This window comes from Phodopus roborovskii, unplaced genomic scaffold, assembly GCF_943737965.1.
Source record: "Phodopus roborovskii unplaced genomic scaffold, PHOROB, whole genome shotgun sequence".
Lineage (NCBI taxonomy): Eukaryota > Metazoa > Chordata > Mammalia > Rodentia > Cricetidae > Phodopus > Phodopus roborovskii.
The window spans coordinates 2,695,243-2,716,377 of record NW_026126460.1 but is presented as its reverse complement, the minus strand read 5'-3'; the positions used below and the strand labels follow the sequence as shown (position 1 = coordinate 2,716,377).

Sequence of the window (21,135 nt, the reverse complement as noted above, 5' to 3'; positions counted from 1 at the left end):
GACATTCCAGGCCAATGATACTGGCTCACCAATCCTTTGTTTCTCCTTTCTCGTTTTTGTAGAGTAAGGATGGCAAAAGTCCCCTGCACATGACAGCTGTCCATGGAAGGTTCACTCGGTCACAAACACTCATCCAGAACGGTAAGGGGTATGCTTCTGTGGGGCTTAACAGTTTTCTCAGACAGCTTTAACCAGCTACGTGGAAGCTGATGCTGTGTGTGCAGTTTAGTAAGCATGGGTTTACATAAGGCTTTGCTGAACACCCATTGTACTCATATGGTCAGTTTCCTCTAGTAGTGGGGAGAATGTAACACTGTATTGTAGTCAATTCCCAGACAGGTGAAAAACATGTGTGCCTGGCTACTGGGAGAGATGAACAGGTTTTAAATACTGGAGTTTTTCACTTGTAATGATGCTAAGCCTCCGTAGCTTTCATTTTTTAACAGCCAGTCTGAGATATTTTTAGATTGGTGAACCCAGTAAAGTTCCCCAAGTTTAAGCTCATTCAATCACATGGACAAAGGTAGAAAAAAGTGAGGTGACTCAGGGTTTAAGCAGGTAAGTTTGTGGTAAACTTACAGGCTTGACAGAGACCCAGGAAAGCCATGTAATGCAGGAATTTTCCAGGCTCTTAACAAAAGTGTGCTTGGATATCACTGGGCTGTCTCGGAGGTTAAAGTCCGTGAAGTCTCAATGCATGTCATGGCTCATGTTACAGCCTTAGGGTCATGCTTAGCATCTGTGAGTGGGCTACCTGTGACAACACAATAATAAGATCTCAGTAAGCTTCAGAGACGATCTGTAAACAAGAATAACAAAAAACAGGTTTAGATCAGGCATTAAGTTGATATTCCTAATCAATTTGGTAATGACTAAACTATGTTTAATAGATTCAAAACCTTCCAATTCTCAAATGTGAGTGACTTCTCTTGGATCTCTTTATTTTGTTGCTGTAAGAATTTTGGGCAATATTGGAAAGTTAGTGGCACTGAGTTAAAAGTTACTCAAGTCATAAAACCAAATATATATATATATATATATATATATATATATATATATATGTGTGTGTGTGTGTGTGTGTGTGTGTGTGTGTGTGTGTGTGTGTGTGTTTGTGTGTACCATACCATGATGCCCACAAAGACCAGAAGACGGTGTCAGATTCCCTGGACTTGGAGTGGCAGATGGTTGTGAGCTGACACGTGGATGCTGGGAACTGAACTCAGTCCTCTGCAAGAGCAGTAAGTGTTCTACCCTGAGAATATCTGAATATCTTTCTAAAACCTTAAGAGATTTTTTTTTTTACTAGTTTTACTAGTTTATCCCTTTTCCAGACCACACTTGCATCTCCTCCACTTCAAGTATGGTCCAGCCTTCCTCTCCCACAGTAGTGTGCTTATAGCACTCCTGGGGGCTATTGGCTGCCTTGATTCTCCATCTGTCAAACTTGGAGTTTGCTGCACTTCAGAGCTGTGAGTCTTAGCTTCTATGTCCAAGAACACTTTGTTTTATAGCTTATCCCATTACTGACTGGCTGGCATCAGCTTGTGGGTGGACTTGGATCCTCAGGCCTGAACTGATGAGACATAGTGGCTGTAATCGTACATGCATGTTAGTGCGTGTACTGATAAAGCTAACTTTGACTGAATGCTCAGGCTGTGCCAGGCTCTTGGCCAGACACCACCATATAATTCCTTCTTGCCATCCCAGGAGGAACTTTATCAACCTCACTTCAAAGACGAAGAAAGTGAGGCAGTGGTCACATGTTGGGCTTCCTGAGCAGGATGGTTAGGGACAGGGTTTGGTACACAATCCAGCCCTGGAGAGTAGCCTCCAGCCACCGTCTCCACATACATCTTCCCAGGAGAATGTGAGATTCAGCTTCTTTCTTTTCAGCTTGAATTCAGTTCAGTCTCAGAGCTACCTAGATTGGGATAGAGCTGTCCATGTAGATGAGCACCTAGGGGCTTTCTTTATGCTCCCATTACATGCATGAGGGGTATCAGTTCTGCCATTTGGCCTTTCTGGACATTTAATACAATTTTTCTAGGGGGCAAAGTAATTTCTTTTCTTTCTTTCTGCTTATTGTCTTGTTTTTGGAAAACAAAACAAAACAAACAAACAAACAAAAAACCCTGCTCTTACAGAGCCTCTGCTACCACAGAGGTCTGGCATCAGTCCCCAGAGCTTGTCACAGCTCACATAAGCTGCTCTGTGTTCTGCACTGTCACTGTGAAGGCACTGTCACACGGGCACGAAGTTGACCTCACACCTGGGAATGCCCTTTGTATTTTTGTTTGTTCTGTTAGGCCGCTTAGATGTTTGGCCTCTGTAGAACATTTTTCTGATTCTCCCCTCCAACCAGGCTTACTAAATCTACATGAAAACCTGGTTCCTCCAGCGTCGTTTGGGAAGGCAATCACTAGAACAAGCAAGTAAAAAACCCACAACTTTTCCTTTTACAGTTGAAAAACAAAGTGTACCTGGGCTCAAACTGAATTGTTTGTTGTTGCAAAGCTACAGCAAGAGAGGGATGGGGGCTAGAAGATGACTCTGTAGACTGAGAGGGATCTGATCCAACTATTGGCATGAGGCAGCTGCCTCAGACGCTGTCCAGCAAGCTACAAAGTTCAAACATGGCATTGCCTTAGACTCTTCTGGTACCAGCTCTCTTTATTTTTGAAGCTTCTAAAAGCCCTAGCTTACGATGACTCAGTATGGTTTTGACCTATGGTTCACAGTCCTTCTGAAGCAACTTAAAATGACCAATCTTGTCTGTGCAATGAAAAGCTATTTTCAGATGAATGCTGACTGTCCCTTTGAACATGCCATGCATGCCTTTAATGTGGTGAGTGCATATTTAACTCACTGATTATTAATAATTAGTTTGCCACATTTAACTTGCAACATTCAGATGAATGGTAGAGGTATCTAATGCCTCCTCTGAGCAAGGCTTAAATATTTTCAAGTGGAAATGGAAATATCTGTAGAGTGCTGATAAAATAAAAACTCACTCACCCAGAGGATTTACTTTAATAGAAACATATTTTCAGATACACATGCAAAGTCTCTTATTTTTCCATTGTTATGATGTTCCCCTAAAATATATTTTAAATGACAGCTAAAGCATATACATATGGTAATTATTCTTACATGGCCTTAAACAGACATAAAATGGCAGCATCAATGGGAAAACTTTTGGACTCGGACTACCCTTGTTGATATTTTTACCCTTGACTTTCTCTCCTCAATTTTTGGCATATTTGAGGATGGTGAACCTAGGCCTTAGTGTGTCTTCAGAAATCTTTGGTGGCTTTCAGCTGGGAAGGATGTGTGGCTATGTAGCAGTGTCAGGAACAAAGGCTTCTCTGAACTCTATGAATCTCCCTCCCCATTTTCCTAGACCAGTTTTATGGTTGACCTTTTCAGGTAGACCACACCTCAAGTCTTTAGACAGATACATATGCCCTATGTTACATTGGGGGTAATCATGGAGACCAAATGGGGGCCAAAAATACAATCAAGGCATAAAAATGAATTAATCTAAATAGAAACTTCTAAAATCAGATCATAGTGAGATATCTTTCTACTCCCTAGATCACAAAAATTAGCCTTTTCATTTTAATTATTATTGTGAAATAACTATGCACTCACTGCAAACCAAAATGAAATCATTGAAGGACCTCCCTAATCAGAACTTCTATTGGCAATTTGGTAAATGTTTTGGAATTTTCTATTTATTTATATATAGGAAGATACACAATTATTACTTTTATAAGAAAGGTCATAATGTATTTCTTTGAATAATTCATTCTAAAACTGAACGCCATACCAGAGAGACACAAATCTGAGTAAAGATCAGTGATTGGATTCAGGCTGCCAGTGATATTTCTCCATATGGTTAAAGGCAACAGTGTTGTCAACTTCGCATGAGCAAGACTTGCTGGCCGCAGATTAGTTCTTCAAGTGATGATCTAGACACATAAGTCTCAGAGCCGTCTGTGATGAGCACAGGTTTTGAAGCTTTTGCCTCTTTCAGAAGGGCCACATACTTTTGATAATTTATTGCAAAGATTACTATCAACTGACATCTTTTAATAACTTATTTGTCCAGTTAAAAATACTACTTCCTGAAGAAAAAAAAAAAAAAACTACTTGGCGTTGCATTGAGTAGGATGAGCAAAAATAGGTTTCATTGGCTCATTGGAGTGAAGGGATGTGCAGATATTGGGGGATTTGATAATGGTTTATTACAAGGCTCAGGATCATGGCCTGGAAGTTCAACCTCGTCCCAGATCCTGGAAGACTCTAATGTGCCTGAGAACACGTCACAAGGATGTAAACTACAACAGCCACTCTCAAAAGCTGTTTTTCTGCTGTTTGTTCAGAGCCTTAAAAAGATGCAGACTTTTAATCCAGCAGTCAGGCTTCTAACAGTGCTGCTGGAGGAAGTGGTCTGTAGTGTGAAAAGTCTTCACAAAGATGTTTATTCTTCTGTTTTCCTTAATAACAAAAATCTTGGAAGAGCCTCTAATGTCTGGTGACTGGGGGCTTGTTAAATAAATGCTCCAAATTACAGATTTTTTATAGCCATTTACAGTTATATTAGTGAAAAAATAACAAGGAAGTATTTTTAATGTAGCATTAAGGAAGAAAGCAAGATACAAATATTTCTACACTAAGTTCAGCAATGGAAAATTCTACATATAATGCAGGCATGCAGTTGCACACACATGGATGTATATACATGTACATTCACAAATATATACAAATGCACACAAATATGCTCAGATGCATGCACACGGGCATGCATACACAAATGCACACATGCACGTGTAAATGCTCATGTGAACATATAAATGCACACATACACATACAAAAAAGGAAGGGGATGCTCCCGAATACTCATACTGTCTTGGATAGTCAGTACATTTATGGATGATTTCTCTGTCTCTTTTTTAAATTTCATTTGATCATCTTCATCAACAATATATTATTTAGAGCAAGTATGTCTTCGTAGCTTGATTAAAGCCATTCATTCATATATTTACATTTCTTACTTTAGCAAATACAGATGTGCATGTAGTTGAGGTGTGTATACTAGATATTATAATGCTAGTATATCTTGTCACAATATGGATATATTAACAAATCAAAATAATAATGAAATAAGGTCAAAGGTGATGGGTCCTTGTTGACCGATGGGTTTTGTTTTTGTTTTTTACAGTATTGGAGAGTAAGGGTGACTATTTGGTAAAGCATAGTCATTCATTGAGGTCTACTTTATACCTGTCATCTACCAGCATGATCTGATAGCTCAATGCTCTGTACCTGTCATCTACCAGCATGGTCCGGTAACTCAAAACTCTATACCTGCTATCTACCAGCATGGTCTGATAGCTCAATAATGTACAGATTTCCACAATGTTGCAGAGATTATTTCTGAATAGGATAACTAAAAGCTAGAACCTCAGAGTGACTTTATTTTGCTGTAATACACTGGGTATTTAAATTTTTAAGTATTGTTAAAGAGTAGATTTGTTTATGTAAACACAAACATCTACTATGATTTATCCTTCCGAACAATCTCCCCCTACTTGACTTCACCCTTTAATTTTCTGTACCTTGCTTCTGGCCTTAAAACTTTCTTTTTCTTTCCCTTTTTTGAAATGAGGTCTCGCTATGTAGCTCAGGTCAGCCTCAAACTCACTATGTAGCCCAGGATAGCCTTAACTCACCATCCTTCTGCCACAGCCTCCTGAGTCCTGGGAGTTACAGCATGAGTCACCATGTCCATTAGAATTTAAGTTTTAAATGGAGCTCTAAGTCATACACAGTTCAGTGGGCTTGAGTGCTTTCTCAAGGTCACACAACTAACACTGCCATGTAACGATAAAAAGGAACTCTTTCTCATCAGCGTCCCTCTCGTTATCCTTCCCAGGCCCTGACAACCACTGACCTACTTTGTCCTTATGAACTGTTTGAACCTCTTCCTCAGACTATTTCTTTCAGGCCTTGGGGGACATTTATTTAGTCAGACAACTTGCATCACAACCACTAAAATAAACTCCAAATGGGCCAGCTACCTCAACCTAACACATTTTTCCAGTGTAGTCAACAATGGGTTAATTTCTTTGTTATCAGCATGTACAGAAAGCTTTTGTACTTGCAACCAAGATACAATAAAGAAAAAAGGCTTATTTATTATATTTTTAATTGAATGAAGATACCATAAAGACAAAGAAAGACTAGAAGGAAAATATTTATAGCATATATTACTGATAAATACACAATCCCCCAGAGTCTGAAGAGTTCTTGAAAATCAAGGAATAAAAGACCACATGCAGACACACAAATTTAGAACAATGGGCAACATTCCTGAGAAATGCTTCCTCAGGGTTAGATAAACAAGTGTCCCTTGATACAGGAGATGATACTCAACTTCCTTCATAATAGGATAAATGCAAATGAAAATCCCACTGGGATGCTGATTCTCCGCTATCAGATGTCAGATTCTCTGAAGCTTGATGAGACTGCAGAGATGAGGCACACTCTCACAGCTCTGGTTAGCATGTATGTTACTCGGCACCACAGAGAGCGAGTTGGCAAAACCCAACAAAAACACACACTCGTTTGCTTTTAAACTAGAAAGTGCCCTTCTAGGAAAATTACTCTGAATCTGCAAATAGCAAATACAAAAAGTATACATGCAAATGAGATCCTTCACTGGTAATAGCAAAATGTTATTTACAGCCCAATCCATAGGATATGAGTCTTCTAAGCCAGCTCATCCATGCAGGAGGAACAGCACAACTGTGTAATATTAAGGCTGTCCTCAAAAAAGTGACCACTCACCTTGAGTTCCAGGATGTAGTCAGGGAAGACACAGTCAGAGAAATGCAGGAAGCTTGAGCTAAAACTAATGAAAACGGTTTCCAGTAGGAGTCTGTAAGAATGGAGTAGGGGGAATGCAAAGAGAAGTGTGTGTGTGTGTGTGTGTGTGTGTGTGTGTGTCTGTTTTTCTGTCTGTCTGACTGTCTGTGTTCATGCCTGCACATATGGAGGCAACAAATCCCCCTCAGGTGTCATCCATCCCTCAGAAGCCATCCACCTTGTTCTTTGGAGGCAGGGTCCCTCCTGGGGCCCGTAGCTTGCTAATTAGGCTTGGTGGCTGGCCAGGAGTCCCAGAATTCTTTCTGTCACTGTCTGACTCATGCTGGCATTGCAAGTGTGAACCACTTGGACACCCAGCTTTTTGCTTAGGTTCTAGGAGCCAATTTAGGGCTTCATGCTTGCGTGGCAACCACTATGCCAACTGAGGTACTTTCTAGGCATGAGGCTTTTAAAATTAAAATTTTGGTTTGTGAAGTATAAATATTTTACACATGAGCAAAACACTTTAAATTGAATCTAGTTAAAAATTTAAAACAGAATCAAATATACCAACTGCACATCAAAGCAAGTGTACAAGTGCATAGAGTTTTGGCAGTTTTTGCATAAATTGTCCTTCTGTGTGGGGGAGATCATTGTGGAACAGTTTTGTTGGAGATGGATCATTACAATGAGTATTCTCACAGCCTTAAAGGATCACTACACAAAAATGTTTGCTAATTATCAAGGCTATAGTTCCCATAGGATGTGTTGGCAGATTCCTCCTTGAGTACTCAAGTGTCTTTTTTACTGAAGTAAAATACATAAAACAGAAAACCCCATTGTAGCTGTTTATAAAGAATTAACAGTTCAGTACCATTAAGTAAATGCTCACACACTGTTACGCAGTCACCATCAACAGCATCATCTTTCCTCACTGAAGCCTTGTACCTGTGGCATGTGATGCAGTATTGCATCGCCAAACAGCAGAATAATGCACCCAGCATGTGTACGGGGGCAGCACAATGGGAAATAGCCTTACCAACATGTTTAGTATGACTCTGGTGAGGAAACCTTCAGATAAGTCCTACATGTAGGACATCCTACACAACTTGTCTTGGTTGCCGATGATATTAATGGCACATAGGGGTTTGAATAAATAAAATGCAGAAGGGACGCTGCTGCCAGAGTCTTTGGATCCCAGACTTAAACAGATCAACAACTGTAAATCCCATTTGGAAGCCCGTTGGAGACAGTGCCATCTGCACTGTATAGTCCACAGAATTACACCAATACTCATTTTCTTCAGTAAGATAAGAGGATGCCTCTGTGTGTGAGAATATTTCGATCTCAAGGGAGACATATATACAAGTGAAATGCCACACTATCTTATTTATTTTTAAATGATTCTTCATATAACCAGAGAGACCCATTATGTTTGTACATACACTCATAAGAAGGAAAACATGAACTAAAAAGTTGGAGGAAAACAATGCAACACAAATGAAATAAATGGAAATGTTATATGAGAGGGCAGGTAACTAATGTGATTTTTCGTTGTTGTTAATACAGGCATTTTCAGCTTTCAATTTAAGCTTTTTTTTTTTCTTCTTCTTCTTCATTTTACTCATCCATATTTTAAGCTAGGTCACCACATTACACAAATCTTTCCCTGAAGATTCTATCTCGTTTGGCTTGTGTGAGGTCATTTCTGTAAGTCTTCAGAGTTGTACTTTATGGGAGTTGATTGTATTGTCCACTTAGAGCCAGAATATGGTTGTAAGGTTTTAGGTTCTTGAGACAACATAAATTTTTCAAAAGCATTTTTAATAAACTTCTATTTTAGCAGACATGACATTTCTACAGCTTGAAATGGTGACTCGTCCCCGTAACAGTCGTTTTTATACTGTAGAGCACAGATGCACACTGAAGTAGGAAGGAAATCAATATTCGGCGCTCCCAAGTGGCTGGCAGGATGTGGTACCTAAATCAGCCTGAAGCTCTGCATGATGCCATATTGCATTCTCTTTCAGGAGGCGAAATCGACTGTGTGGATAAGGATGGCAACACTCCGCTCCACGTGGCTGCAAGATATGGTCACGAGCTTCTGATTAACACCTTAATCACTAGCGGAGCTGACGCAGCCAAGTAGGTTACTGGGAACGTGCAGTGCACTAACTGGCACTTGTGGGAATGCCGCCAAGGGAGGCTGTCGAGCAGTGGAGGGCTCCCGTTTATCCAGGGTAAGGTGGGTCTGTGCCATTACTGCAAGCGCAGATTACATCTGAGATCAAGTAAGGGACTGCAATGGCGGAGCCAAGGAGGAGCCAGTTCATTTCAGGTGCATCAGAATGAAGCCTGTTCTGCTGGTTCTAGCTGAGGGAAGCCTGACTTCATTTTCAGCTTTGCTTCCCAGTGTCCCTTTGTTTCAGCATCCATTGTTAGACAGGAAACATACCTAGGGAAATACAAATTTATTCAGAGATTTTGCTCAGTTTTAAAAATAGAGTTACAGGGTACAGGGTACAGTCTGCCACAAGGGGAAGTATGAGGGTCTGACTTCATTGTACACTTAATCCCATAGAAATATCCAAAGCCTTTCTCTGGGTGTAGAGCTGAGCTCTCAGGGGGCTTCATGAGCAGTTACCTTCCTGGCATCTTCAAGGAGATAATCTTGCATGTCTCAAGTCTCACTCAGGACACAGAACCTTTAAAGACAGTAAATCAGAGTTCTAAAGGAAAACAGGACTTCTGAGGCAAAATGCTTGGTGTCTATGATGTCAAAGTTGACAGTAAAGGGAAGACAACACAAAGGTGGCGGTGGCGGTGGCGGTTTTGAAGAGGCCTCAAGCTGAAGATGAGCTTTGGGCAAACCTTGGGGTGGGGTGGGGGGGGGATGGAGGAGGGTCTGGCAGAGCAGAACATGGCAGTGGCCCACAGGAAAAGGAGGACAACAGAGATGGAGAGGCGCACTCCTGTGGTCTTCTGGGCTAGCCTGGGCTCTACTTCTGCCTGCTTCACTTTAGAACTGTGTGATTTTTGAGCCTGTTACTCAACCCCTCTGTGCTTTGAAACATAGAAATAATACGGGTACCTAGCTATAAGTTTGTTAGGAAAATTAAATGACTTAATTACTAGGAAATCGCTCTGGCAAGGTCTGAACGAGTACAAGCTATTTAAATATATCAGAAAATCTTATTAAAACGATTATCTTTATGGAAAGCTCTCTGAACAGTGCACAATACATAGAAGCTATCAACAAATGTTAACTATTATTTTATTACCCAATAATATGTAATGGAGACAAACTAAAGAGTGTCTTAAACACTTAAATGCAGAGGTTAGCCTTGGTTGTAGAGGCTGCATGCGGGTAGCCATAACTGAATATTTAGGAGGGAAAGCGTATATTAGGAATTCCTTGTTCATCAAATATGTATAGTATGATTGAAAATCTTGCTGGAGAATAAACCAAAATTGAGATGGTTCAGGGTGTCCATGGTGGATACATGTTTCCCATCAAATTCTCCATAGGCCAGGCATTTTGAAGTGCATTTTAAGGAACACATAGCTTTGCGGTTAGCGTGGTTTATCTTCTTTAATTCTTGGGTTGAACTAGACTTCACTAACTTCCTGGGGTGCTGGCTTGGTGGAGGTTATGTGGGAGTGAATGGTTACAGTCTTATGTTTGTTACCGTGGACCTTCACAGATGGCTTTTAGCTCTGGGTCTCCCAGAAGGCCTGGTGTTCTAACAGAAGAACAAATGGATAGACATTTGAATGGAGTTGGGAGCTGATAGAAAGGCAGAAGTATGAAGAAGGGATTCCTACTAAAAGGACACAAACATATGGACATTTTGAAAGGAAGCCCTAGGGCTGGGTGGCTTGACTTGTGGAGGGGTCAGGAGAAAGGAGGTGGGAAAAGAGGAAGAAGGATCTGGAAGGGTCTCTTATCTTCTGCCAAGAATTGGATTATATTTGGAGGCATTCGGAAGCTGTTAAGGAATTATAAATGGGTGTGGGATTTGTCTAATAGTCCCATTTGTGTGTAAGAGAGATCTTCTGATAGCCACCCAGACAGACTGGAGGCCATCCAGACTGCACATGTTTGGCAACCTCTTCCAAGTGTCTTGGGAAGAAAAGATGAGGTCGTAGGCTGAGGATCTGCAGAGGAGGGGAATGCTGGCAAGCAGTGTTAGCTTTGCGTATCTCTCTGAATCAAAAAAGAATCCATTTTTAGCCCAGCCCTTCACCTCACTGATTATGCTTTCCATTCAGCCTTCTATCACAGCAGAATTGCAGTTACCATGGTTACTCAGATAACTGACTGTGATGCTCTATTGTTGCATATTGTTGAGTGTCTGTTAGTTGTCACTCACTCCACCTGGTTTTGGGATTATATAGGTCTCTGCTCTTGAGAAACATACAATCTATATTTGGGGGCCAGATTAAATAAGCAATGACCATCCTACGTGCTAAGCATGTTACCAAAGCAAGTAGTATTGCCATTGTGATACAAGAACACATATGAGGGATGTGGAGCCCTGACTTATAAGGCCAGGGCTGGCCTGAGAGAAGAAGCTGAGTCAACCAATACTAACATGAGCATCTGTTTTCAGGTCATTATGGTGAGAGAGCTTTAGATCCTCAGTGGATAGTTACTTTCACTATTACTTGAATAATAAATAATTAGCCTGACTACAAATTTCGTGAGCTTTTGAAATTACCATGTCAGTGAATGTTTTAAAAACTGTAAAACATATATACATAGACATTAACATTTGTATAAACTGCACAACTTAGCATTGGTGTAGTAGCAGACACCCATAACTACTCATCTAGGCTAGGCACCATTCTAAAGGGTTACATGTAGCCATCACAGCATTCCCATAGGGTAAGTGCTGTGTGGTTAACCCCATAGTAAGAGGTCACAGAGGTAGTGAGGAGTAGGAACTGAGATGCTGTCCTTGGCCGTTTGGATCTGAAGCTCCAGTGTGTGGCTCATTGCTAGTCGGATAACACATGTTGCAGTGACTTGGGTTGTGCATTGGCTGTTGCATTGGATGAGGCGCTGACTCTTGAGGTTTCAGTGTCTATTGCAAGAAGGAAGGCCTTGCTGCTGTCTAAGCAGTGTGGTCCAGCATCCAGCGCAGTGGCCCTTATTCTAACTGTGCCATCTTTTGTTCAGACAGGGATCTCAGTGCCCCTGCATTATCATCATCCCTCTCTGGTTTGAGACACAGTGTATGTTTAGTAGAGCCAACTCTAGGTTCTCCCCACTGGTCTATGACAACATTTAACCAAACTATGACACACAATCACAAGGTAATCTGAAGTCAAAAGTGAGCCCTGAGGTTTGTCACATATATACAGGTTGAAAACACTGCCATTCATATGAACCCAAATATGCTTTTATTGTTTTTTTAGATTATTATTAAAAGAAAATGATTCTCCAGAGGATCTTTTAGAACTCACAGGTGATTGAAATGATCCTCAAAAGCGCCTTAATGAGTTTAAGAAACATTGTAAATCAGTGAGGAAGATGGAGTGTCAAAGAGTGTGTGTAGAACCCAGGGAAAGGGACAGAGCTTGGCTCTCACAGGAGTGCAAAGATGTTTACCGAGAATCTAGAATCCCCATAGATTTGGCAGTGGCCACTCACAAGAAGCCTTGGTAGCCATGTTATAGTGTTCAGACTACTCAAACCGCTGAAAGTGTTTGTAGGCTACAAATGGCAGGAGGCCGTCTTAGTGTTTTCAGCTATACCTAAATACCTACAGTAGTGGCTAGGGTGACATAGATAAAACCCCTTAAAAGTTTTGATTAAAAACAATTGAGAACAGTTCAGGTAAAATAATCATAAGGTGATTCCATTCTAATGTGTCTTGCCCACTGAGTGGGCAAGTTAAATTAAGCCTGCACATCGGAGGGTTGTGAATGAGGATTGAGCAAGGAGGAGGTTGAGAGTGTTAGCAGGTCACAGCAGAAGCACAGCTGGATGATAACTTCACAACTGCCAGCTCCGCACGAAACTAACCCAGTCAGAGCATTAAACATAGTGTTCTTTACCACAGAGTAAAGGGAAAGTTCTGGAATACATTGGTTATAACAACCTTGTCTCCTGATACCAAAAGGAAACTGGAAAAGACCCCGATATTCTTCTGATACAAAGGCTCTTTGACCTCTGACAGCATGCCACAAGAACATCTTCCAGACATCATTTAATTTGGAATAACTAAGTAGGGCATGCCAGCTAACTGCTAAATTAGGAATACCTAAATACAAATGGCTTCCATTAACTTTATGACATGCCAGATAAATGCAGCAATTTAACTGGAATTGGTCTCCTCTTTCCTGTAACTTATATATTGTTAACTTTAGGGTTATTTGGCATTTTTATTCTCAATGCTCCTTGACCTATACCTAAAGTAAAAGTGAAGTTTCTCATCTAACTATGAGAGCCAAGCCTGGATTTTTCTACTGAAGATTTCAAAGTTCTTCCTCTGTGAGCTGTCTTATAGCAAAAAAGGGTAGTTCTATTTCAAATGTTTAAATCCTGTCTATTTGACTCAGAGATTATGAGATCTGCTCCTGTTTCCTTGTGTTTACCTGATACATAGTTTGACTGTTCAAACAATGTCATATTCAGGTTCAAATGCCAATAATAATGGCATCTATGCTGATACCTTCAAACTATGCACTAAAATGATTACTTTCTTAAATGCAGAATAAAATAATATAACAAACAGAATTTTTGCTAGTCTAAATTAAAGTTGTTTTATCTCCCTTATCTAAGTAGTAGTGAAAAAGAAAATAGTTAATGTAGATTGTGATGAATTGTGGAAAGTGATAAAAGTAGAAAGATTGGTAATGAAGTTTATAGTATATATTATGCAATTGTTACACAATTGCTTTCCATTTTTATCTATTCCTTACAGATATTGATGTTATTTCTTTAATTCATGCATGTTCTGTTTTATAGAAAAATAGGTTTTATCATTATAAAATATATTGCTTATATACATATACATGTACATATGTACAGATATATAATTATAAATTATATGCCATGTATAAACATGTATGTGTTTATATGTGATATCTTTACAAAATTTATTAGTTACACATTTGTGTGCATATATACATATTTATGTCTTTATAAAATATATTTTATATATATACATATGTGTGCTTATGTGAATGTATATATTTAAAAATGAGGTTTAAAGCTGGGTGTTGGTGGTGCATGCCTTTAATCCCAGCACTCAGGAGCAGAGGCAGGCAGATCTCTGTGAGTTCGAGGCCAGCCTGGTCTACAGAGCAAGTTCCAGGACAGGCTCCAAAATAATACAGAAAAAAACCTGTCTTGAAAATTCAAAAAAAAAAAAAAAAAAAAAAAAAAGAGTTTCATTCAAAAAATTGTAATAAATGCAGTCTTGATTCAGAATGTTCCTTTAGAAACTTAAGAAGTATAGAAAATATTCTATATATTTTATATGTTCTATACATTCTTTCTATTCTCTTCCAAAAGTTTAGAAATATTTAATTATATATTTTTGCCTAAACCCCTCCAAACAAATCAAAATGTTACATGCTAATTCTATTAGCTGTAAATTCCATTTTGATTCATAATATATATAATATGCCTTTAAAAGTAGTATGTTTCTGTTAAACCAAGTGGGGATACTTTAAGTAGTAACATTAATAGGAACCCTTTTCTGCCCACTCCTGACTCTTCCTTTCCACGAACAAGTTCATCAATGATGCAATTGCTTTTTAGACTCTTGTAATGAATGGGAAGAGGGTAAGTAATGAGAGAGGCAATTACAAGCATCCTCCTCCACATGATGTCGCCTGGAAGACTGGAAAATTGCATCTCTTGATGGATGCTAGCTATTGCATACACTGGGCTGGAAATCTCCAAAAATGGGAGTGAAAAGTAACAGAAAATGCAACAAAATACCAACAAATAGAAACTGACATAGAAAGAGAAAGTAAGGTTCATTGCTGACACTTGCATTTTGCAAAATCCCAAATACTGAAATATCAGAGGCTGTGTATCTACTTTCACACATTCATACACATAATACACACTAACTCTTGAGATGGAAAATAAAGCATTTAAAGCCAAAGCTTAACAAATTCAAATCATATGTGTTTCTTTGTGAAGCGTGAAATCTGAAAATGGACCACTTTGTTTCCGAGAATAAACTTGGGTAGTTAATGCTGCAGGGCCTGTGCAGAGGACTTTAAAAATCTAAACTATATTATTTGCTTAAAATGAGATGTTACAAGAGATGTTTACAAATATATAGCAAACCTCAGATGGTACTGGTTGTTATGAAGTGAATTCAGCATATGGCTTTGTGTCCTTGTGCAAAGAGAGATGGAGAGGGAGGGCCCAGAGGAGAAGCATCAACTCTAAAGGAAAATGAGCCAGTGCCAGAGGTCTGCCTATCCTTGCATCTTCCTGAGGAGGGGCTCTCAAGTCAAGCAAAGCAGGCTAAATTTATGATATACGTTTTTGCTCCTGTGTTTTGTGACTGATACTGGTGATGTGGGTTAGTGTTCATCAGCAATGTCCATTATGAAGATGAACTTTTGCCTACAAAAGGTAAACAGTTCTTTTTATCAAAATTGTATTTTTAATAATATAGCCACTATTAGATCTTAACAAAACACAGGCACATACTAGGTCAGTAGTAAATATTTATTGAATCAAGGAATAAAAAGAGGTCCTTTCCCACTTGAGGGTTATTTTGCTTAGCATTGTTAGTTTTAGCACATAGCATAGTATCTTAGGCTCACAAAGTTAGAGAATGAGTGAGTGAGTGAATGAATGAATGAATGAATGAATGAATGAGATGTTCAGCCACTAAGCTGAAAGAAACAATAGGTTTTTGTTTGTTTTGTTTTGGTTTGGTTTGTTTTGGTTTGGTTTTTTGAGACAGGGTTTCTCTGTATTGCTTTGGAACCTGTCCTGGAACTAGCTCTGTAGACCAGGCTGGCCTCAAACTCACAAAGATCCACCTGCCTCTGCCTCCCTGGTGCTGGGACTAACAGTGTGTCCTACGAATGCCTGGCAGGGTAATACATGTTTAACTCTTCAAATTTTTATCAAATACATGCATATACACACGTGTACATGCATATATATGCACATACATATGTAGAGATACACAAAAGTACACATACACACATGTACATGCATACATATGTACACAAATACACAGGTACATGCACATGTGCATACATGCATAAATATATGTACACATATATGCACATATATAAATATGCACACATCTGTATGGTTATGGGCTTTTGATTGGGTTAAAACAAAGGTCATCTTAAGGCAGAAAATGGTTGTGTAATTATTTATTGAATGGAAAAATTACAAAATTACTTCATGGGTCCTCATGAGCATTTTCAATAGAGGATTTGCAGAGGGTAATTGTTCTGTGTGGCTTGGGGTCTTTTACTGTGAGTGGCTGTTTTTCTCTTTAGGTGTGGAATCCATAGCATGTTCCCTTTACATTTAGCTGCCCTAAATGCTCACTCTGACTGCTGCAGGAAGTTATTATCAACCGGTAAGTGAATCCATGGCAGTGGTCAGGCCTGACGTGTCCTGCCCATGAGCCACATGGCTTTAGGGATCTGGTCTTAGTGGCTGACTGTGCTTGGCCATTGCTTACCCTTGGCAGGGTGAGGTGTTCCATAGCCTACCTGCATGAGACAGCGGCTGGCAGTCCCTGAAGTCAAAGCTTTTTGAATGCCAGTATTGCTGCCTAGAATGACAGTCTTGTCTGATTTTAAGTGGTCCAGAATTGCAGGGAGGCAGGGGGGTGGCCAGAGCTTACATATGGGAACCTTAAATCATAGAAGGAAAAAAAAATTGAGGCTTAAGTTGATGACTTAACATTTAATACTTTTAAACAAAAGAAAATGGCCCAATATTCGATGTTTCAGTGGTAGAAAATAGCATGTTATCATCCAATTCCATGGGCATTGAAACATCAGCAAGGCAGATCCCCTTCTAAGCAGGTTTAATGTTTCCATTTTTAATTCGGGGCTGTCTGGAACCAGAGACTGTCTCTGCGTTGAGCTTTGCTGATCTTTCGTATCACTGCTTCTGCCAGTCCCCATATATTAAGAAGTTCCCAGGCTTTCCAAAATGGTAGATGCTTGCAGGGTGGAGATTGCTTATGAATCAGTCCTTTAGCTATCCCAGAGGCGTAATTCTTCCTCTAAGTACTTTGCCTATGGTGGATTGTGTTCTCGATACTTCTGGCATGCTTAAAAATAATTCCTGCATGAAAACATACTTCCCACATCTTAGACCACAGGAATGTTGGATTATCCCTCTGCCTTCCATGTTTCTCATATGTTCTGTCTGCCTGTCCACTGCCCTACTTATCTCAAATTGGTTTCATAAATTTCTATCCTGGGATTGGAACCGGGGCTGTGGCTCACCCAGGGCTGAATGCGAAAATGCCGTTTGTTTCTGTGATGACCTCTTTCTTACTAAAGTTGCTTGCATTCTAGTTTTCCTACTAACTGATTTTTTCTGTCTCTGCAATGTTTCTTGTGGTTTAACTAGGACAAAAGTATAGCATAGTGTCCTTGTTTAGTAATGAGCACGTGCTGTCTGCAGGCTTTGAAATAGACACCCCAGATACGTTTGGAAGAACATGCCTTCATGCTGCTGCCGCAGGAGGGTGAGTACTCCTGAGTGGTCATTATTTCATGGCTTGATGACTTCATACATCTGAATTGACACACACTGCCTGTGAACCAAAGGCTGTTTCCTTAGTAAATGGGGTCCCAATCACTTCTACCAAGTATCAAGTGTTGCTAGCTTCATTTCCACATTTCCAAAGAAAAATGAATAGCCCATCCTGTGTAGTGCACAGGGCTTGTGCTGATATCTTCCAATCTGCCCACGCCCACGGCTGTGAGATGCCCGACTACACAATGTGGGTCTCTACTTGGCATCTTTTCTACTGAAATAAATTAATTTGAACTTTGCTCTCAAGTTTCCCCTCTTTGTTGCCAGTTGATGGGTGGTGATTAAGAGGATAAAGAAGTGAATCAATTTATGCCTGTTTTGACATTTTTGTAATAAATAGAAAATAGTTTTGAAATTTTTAGGATGATTAAATGCAAACAAAGGTCAAGGAAATCCTAAAGATGGGCAAGAGTGATTTATTCCCTGCCCTTTCCCCTGTAGCAAAGAGCCTTTTATCAGCAGCTTTTTCCTTAGCAAATCGATGGTTAGATCAAGGCCCCAATCAATATATTGTTGATGTATTACCACATATTGACCACAAACAATGTCATTTGGATGACCTTGTATTGGGAAGGTGTTAGTTTCTAGTCAGTTTCCTAGTACTTAAGGAATTCTCCATTTATCATGTGTGCTACGGAAGACATTACCTATTTATCAGAGGTGAATGAACCATGAAACTTATTTACATGGGTTCCTTCTGGAGTCATAAACTAACTTATACGGAGTTATTGTGTTTTAAAAATGGGATCCCTTCCCCCAACCCCAGGCCTCAAAATGGATGAGATTTGTGAACCACACAGGTCTAATCCACTCATTGCCTTTGATCGTTTTCCATCCATCATTCAGTAGGAGATAGATGCTGAATATTAGCTGCCACGCTGAACCAATTCCAATGTTCCTGTAAAAATTCACACATTTTGTGACTCTTACATTTAGCTGTCTGAGAAAAGGGGCAATGAAGGGTAGGTGTGGAATGGGGAAGAGCCATTTGGAGGCCCATTATTAATGAGGTCATTTTTCTTATTTAACTTACAATAAAACAATACATTCTGAGTCACTTCTTAGCGTTTCAAGTTTAGAATGATGATGGATGGTCATGCCTCCATTTTAAAGAATATTGAACCTGCCCAGAAAGTGACAACATACCGTCCTGGGTTTATGTTTGAAATGCCTATTAGAATGAATATTAGCTACATGCCCTTCAACAGGAAAATTCACTTCAGTAGGTCCTTTCTCTGTGCTGTGTGATTTATTGCTCTTGTGAATTGACAAAGCTGCTTGGAATGATCCCTGCGCTCCGTTACATCATTTTCAGTGTTGGTCCAGCACATTTACTTACCTGGGTTACAAAGACAGGGAAATGCAGCTGTCCTTTTTCCATTAAGGAGTATGGAGTTTAAAGTGCTGACTGTGGGGATTTATTATGCTATGGTAAAAGGGAGGGCTCCATCAGTTTTCTTCATTGTTTAAAGGTAACACGGAATCATTAGGCTGCAGTGATTTCATAAACTCCTCATGGCTCTGAAAAAGAATTGTAGGATAAATGATGAGGCTGTCGTCGGAGGGCTTAATCATATAATAATCATTCAATTCCTTAGTCATTGAGTTGAAAATGTTCTGTGAAGCCCTTTCATTTATTGATTTATTAGTTTTGAGAAAGGAACTTTAAATCCTTACAATGCAGTGCTCCTGGGCCATGTCCAGGTTATTTCTTGTTAGTGGAATTTTAAGACCCTAAACTATTATTTCATCCCAGCTCGTACTCTGCAGAAAATGCCTCTTCTTGGAGGTCCCTTAGTAATTAGCCCTGACCATACTAATTATGTTTTCCCTGTCTTTCTAGCAATGTAGAATGTATAAAACTCTTGCAGAGCAGTGGAGCAGATTTTCACAAGAAGGACAAATGTGGGAGGTATGTACGCAGGCTGACCTGCCTCTGGGGCCTAAACGAGAGTGGGGAATAGTCCATTGAGCATGATCACCATGGGACAACTGGGGGCAATTCCATCCTCAAGAGGCAATCCCTCCTTGTAAGGAAACACCAACCAAGATGACAGGCCCATGAGCTAAGGGCTTTCTGAGCTTCTACTTTTTAAAAGATTGTCTACTTGGATGTGTTTTAGAAAAATAGCAGAATAGACCACTTTAGTGCACCAAACTCAAAATATGGGCTTGAGAGATGGCTCAGGAGATAAGAACACCTGCTGATTTCACAAAGGATTGGAGTTCAGTTCTTAGCACCTCTGTCTTCTGGTTCATAAGTGCCAATAACTCCAGCTCCAGAGGATCTAATACTGCCTTCTGGAACTCCCCCACTCCCCATGACAGAGACATACACACAGACACACAAATAATAATAAAAAATTTAAAAATTCTGCAGCACTTGTTTTCTATGTTGGTCATTTCATCTTGAGATAAATTTCTAGACATTTGAAATATTAAATGAACACAAACTACCAGTGGGTCAAAGAACTATTCTTACCTCCATAATCCCCTTGAATAGCTAAACTGTGTCATGATGTTAACTGGATCATGGACACACACACACACACACACACACACACACACACACACACACACACACAGAGTCATATACCAAGTAACAACATTTCACTCAGAACTTGACTACATGCTCTATAGTGGTCCCATATATCTTAAATAGTTTTTATTCATATAATGACAAAACCCCCTAATACTACACGGTTCTTAAAACACAACCTGCTTGTGACACATGCCTGTATGTGCGCATGCACATGTGACACAGGACTGTATGTAGGTATGTGTATGTTCTTTCCCTCCTTGCCTGCCTCCTAGCTCTTTGGGGTTGACTCAAATTTCTTTTCCTGCCACTCGTCTATGATAACTCTGCTCATCCTTCCAGATTCAGATAAAATGAATCCTTCTTGTCGCTCTTACAGAAATGTTCCTCCTCTGTGTTCTCCTAGCTCTCTGAACACTCCATGACCGCGCTATACTAGTTGTATCTTTCCCCGTCTGACAGCAAGTCTTCTGAAAGCCAGGACTGTCATTTTCCCCCTCCCTCCCCCTCCCCCTCCTTCCCTCCGTTACCCTTCCCTCTTCTTCCCTCCCTTCCCCACCTTTCCCTTCCCTTCTCTTCCCCTCCCTTCCCATCCCCTCCTCTTCCCTTCCATCCTTCCCTTCCCCTTTCCTCCCTTCCCCTTCCATTCTCCTCCCTTTCCTTCCCCATTCCCCCCCTCTCTCCTTCCCTCCCTCTCTCACCCCTGGCCTCCCTCTCCCTCCCCACCCTTTATTTGCCCTCCCCTCCCTCTCCCCTTCCCGTCTTTCTTCCACCTCTCTTCTTTAGTCTTGTCTCCTCCTTTCTCTCTGTCTCTGAGAGTGTGTATGTGTGTTGTTGTGAATCAGTCAAAGCCACAGTACTGCATGTGCTAAGCAAATTCTCTACTACTGAGTCACATCCAAAGATGTTGCATTTAGTTTTGAGACAGGGACTTGCTATGTAATCT

General features: G+C 40.1%; 1 protein-coding gene across 4 annotated transcripts in view; it reads left to right on the top strand.

Annotated features, from left to right (window-relative positions):
• Ankrd44 (ankyrin repeat domain 44) overlaps positions 1-21,135 on the top strand; it is a 255,233-nt gene that overhangs the window by 153,854 nt on the left and 80,244 nt on the right. For 2 of the 4 annotated variants that reach the window (XM_051190211.1, XM_051190209.1), the window contains exons 9-13: positions 63-141; positions 8,901-9,015; positions 16,369-16,451; positions 17,516-17,579; positions 19,494-19,562. In XM_051190211.1, the coding sequence (XP_051046168.1) occupies positions 63-141; positions 8,901-9,015; positions 16,369-16,451; positions 17,516-17,579; positions 19,494-19,562 (410 nt within the window). Of the gene's footprint in view, positions 1-62; positions 142-8,900; positions 9,016-16,368; positions 16,452-17,461; positions 17,580-19,493; positions 19,563-21,135 lie in introns of all 4 variants that reach the window. The other 2 variants (XM_051190210.1, XM_051190208.1) reach the window with 1 other exon arrangement.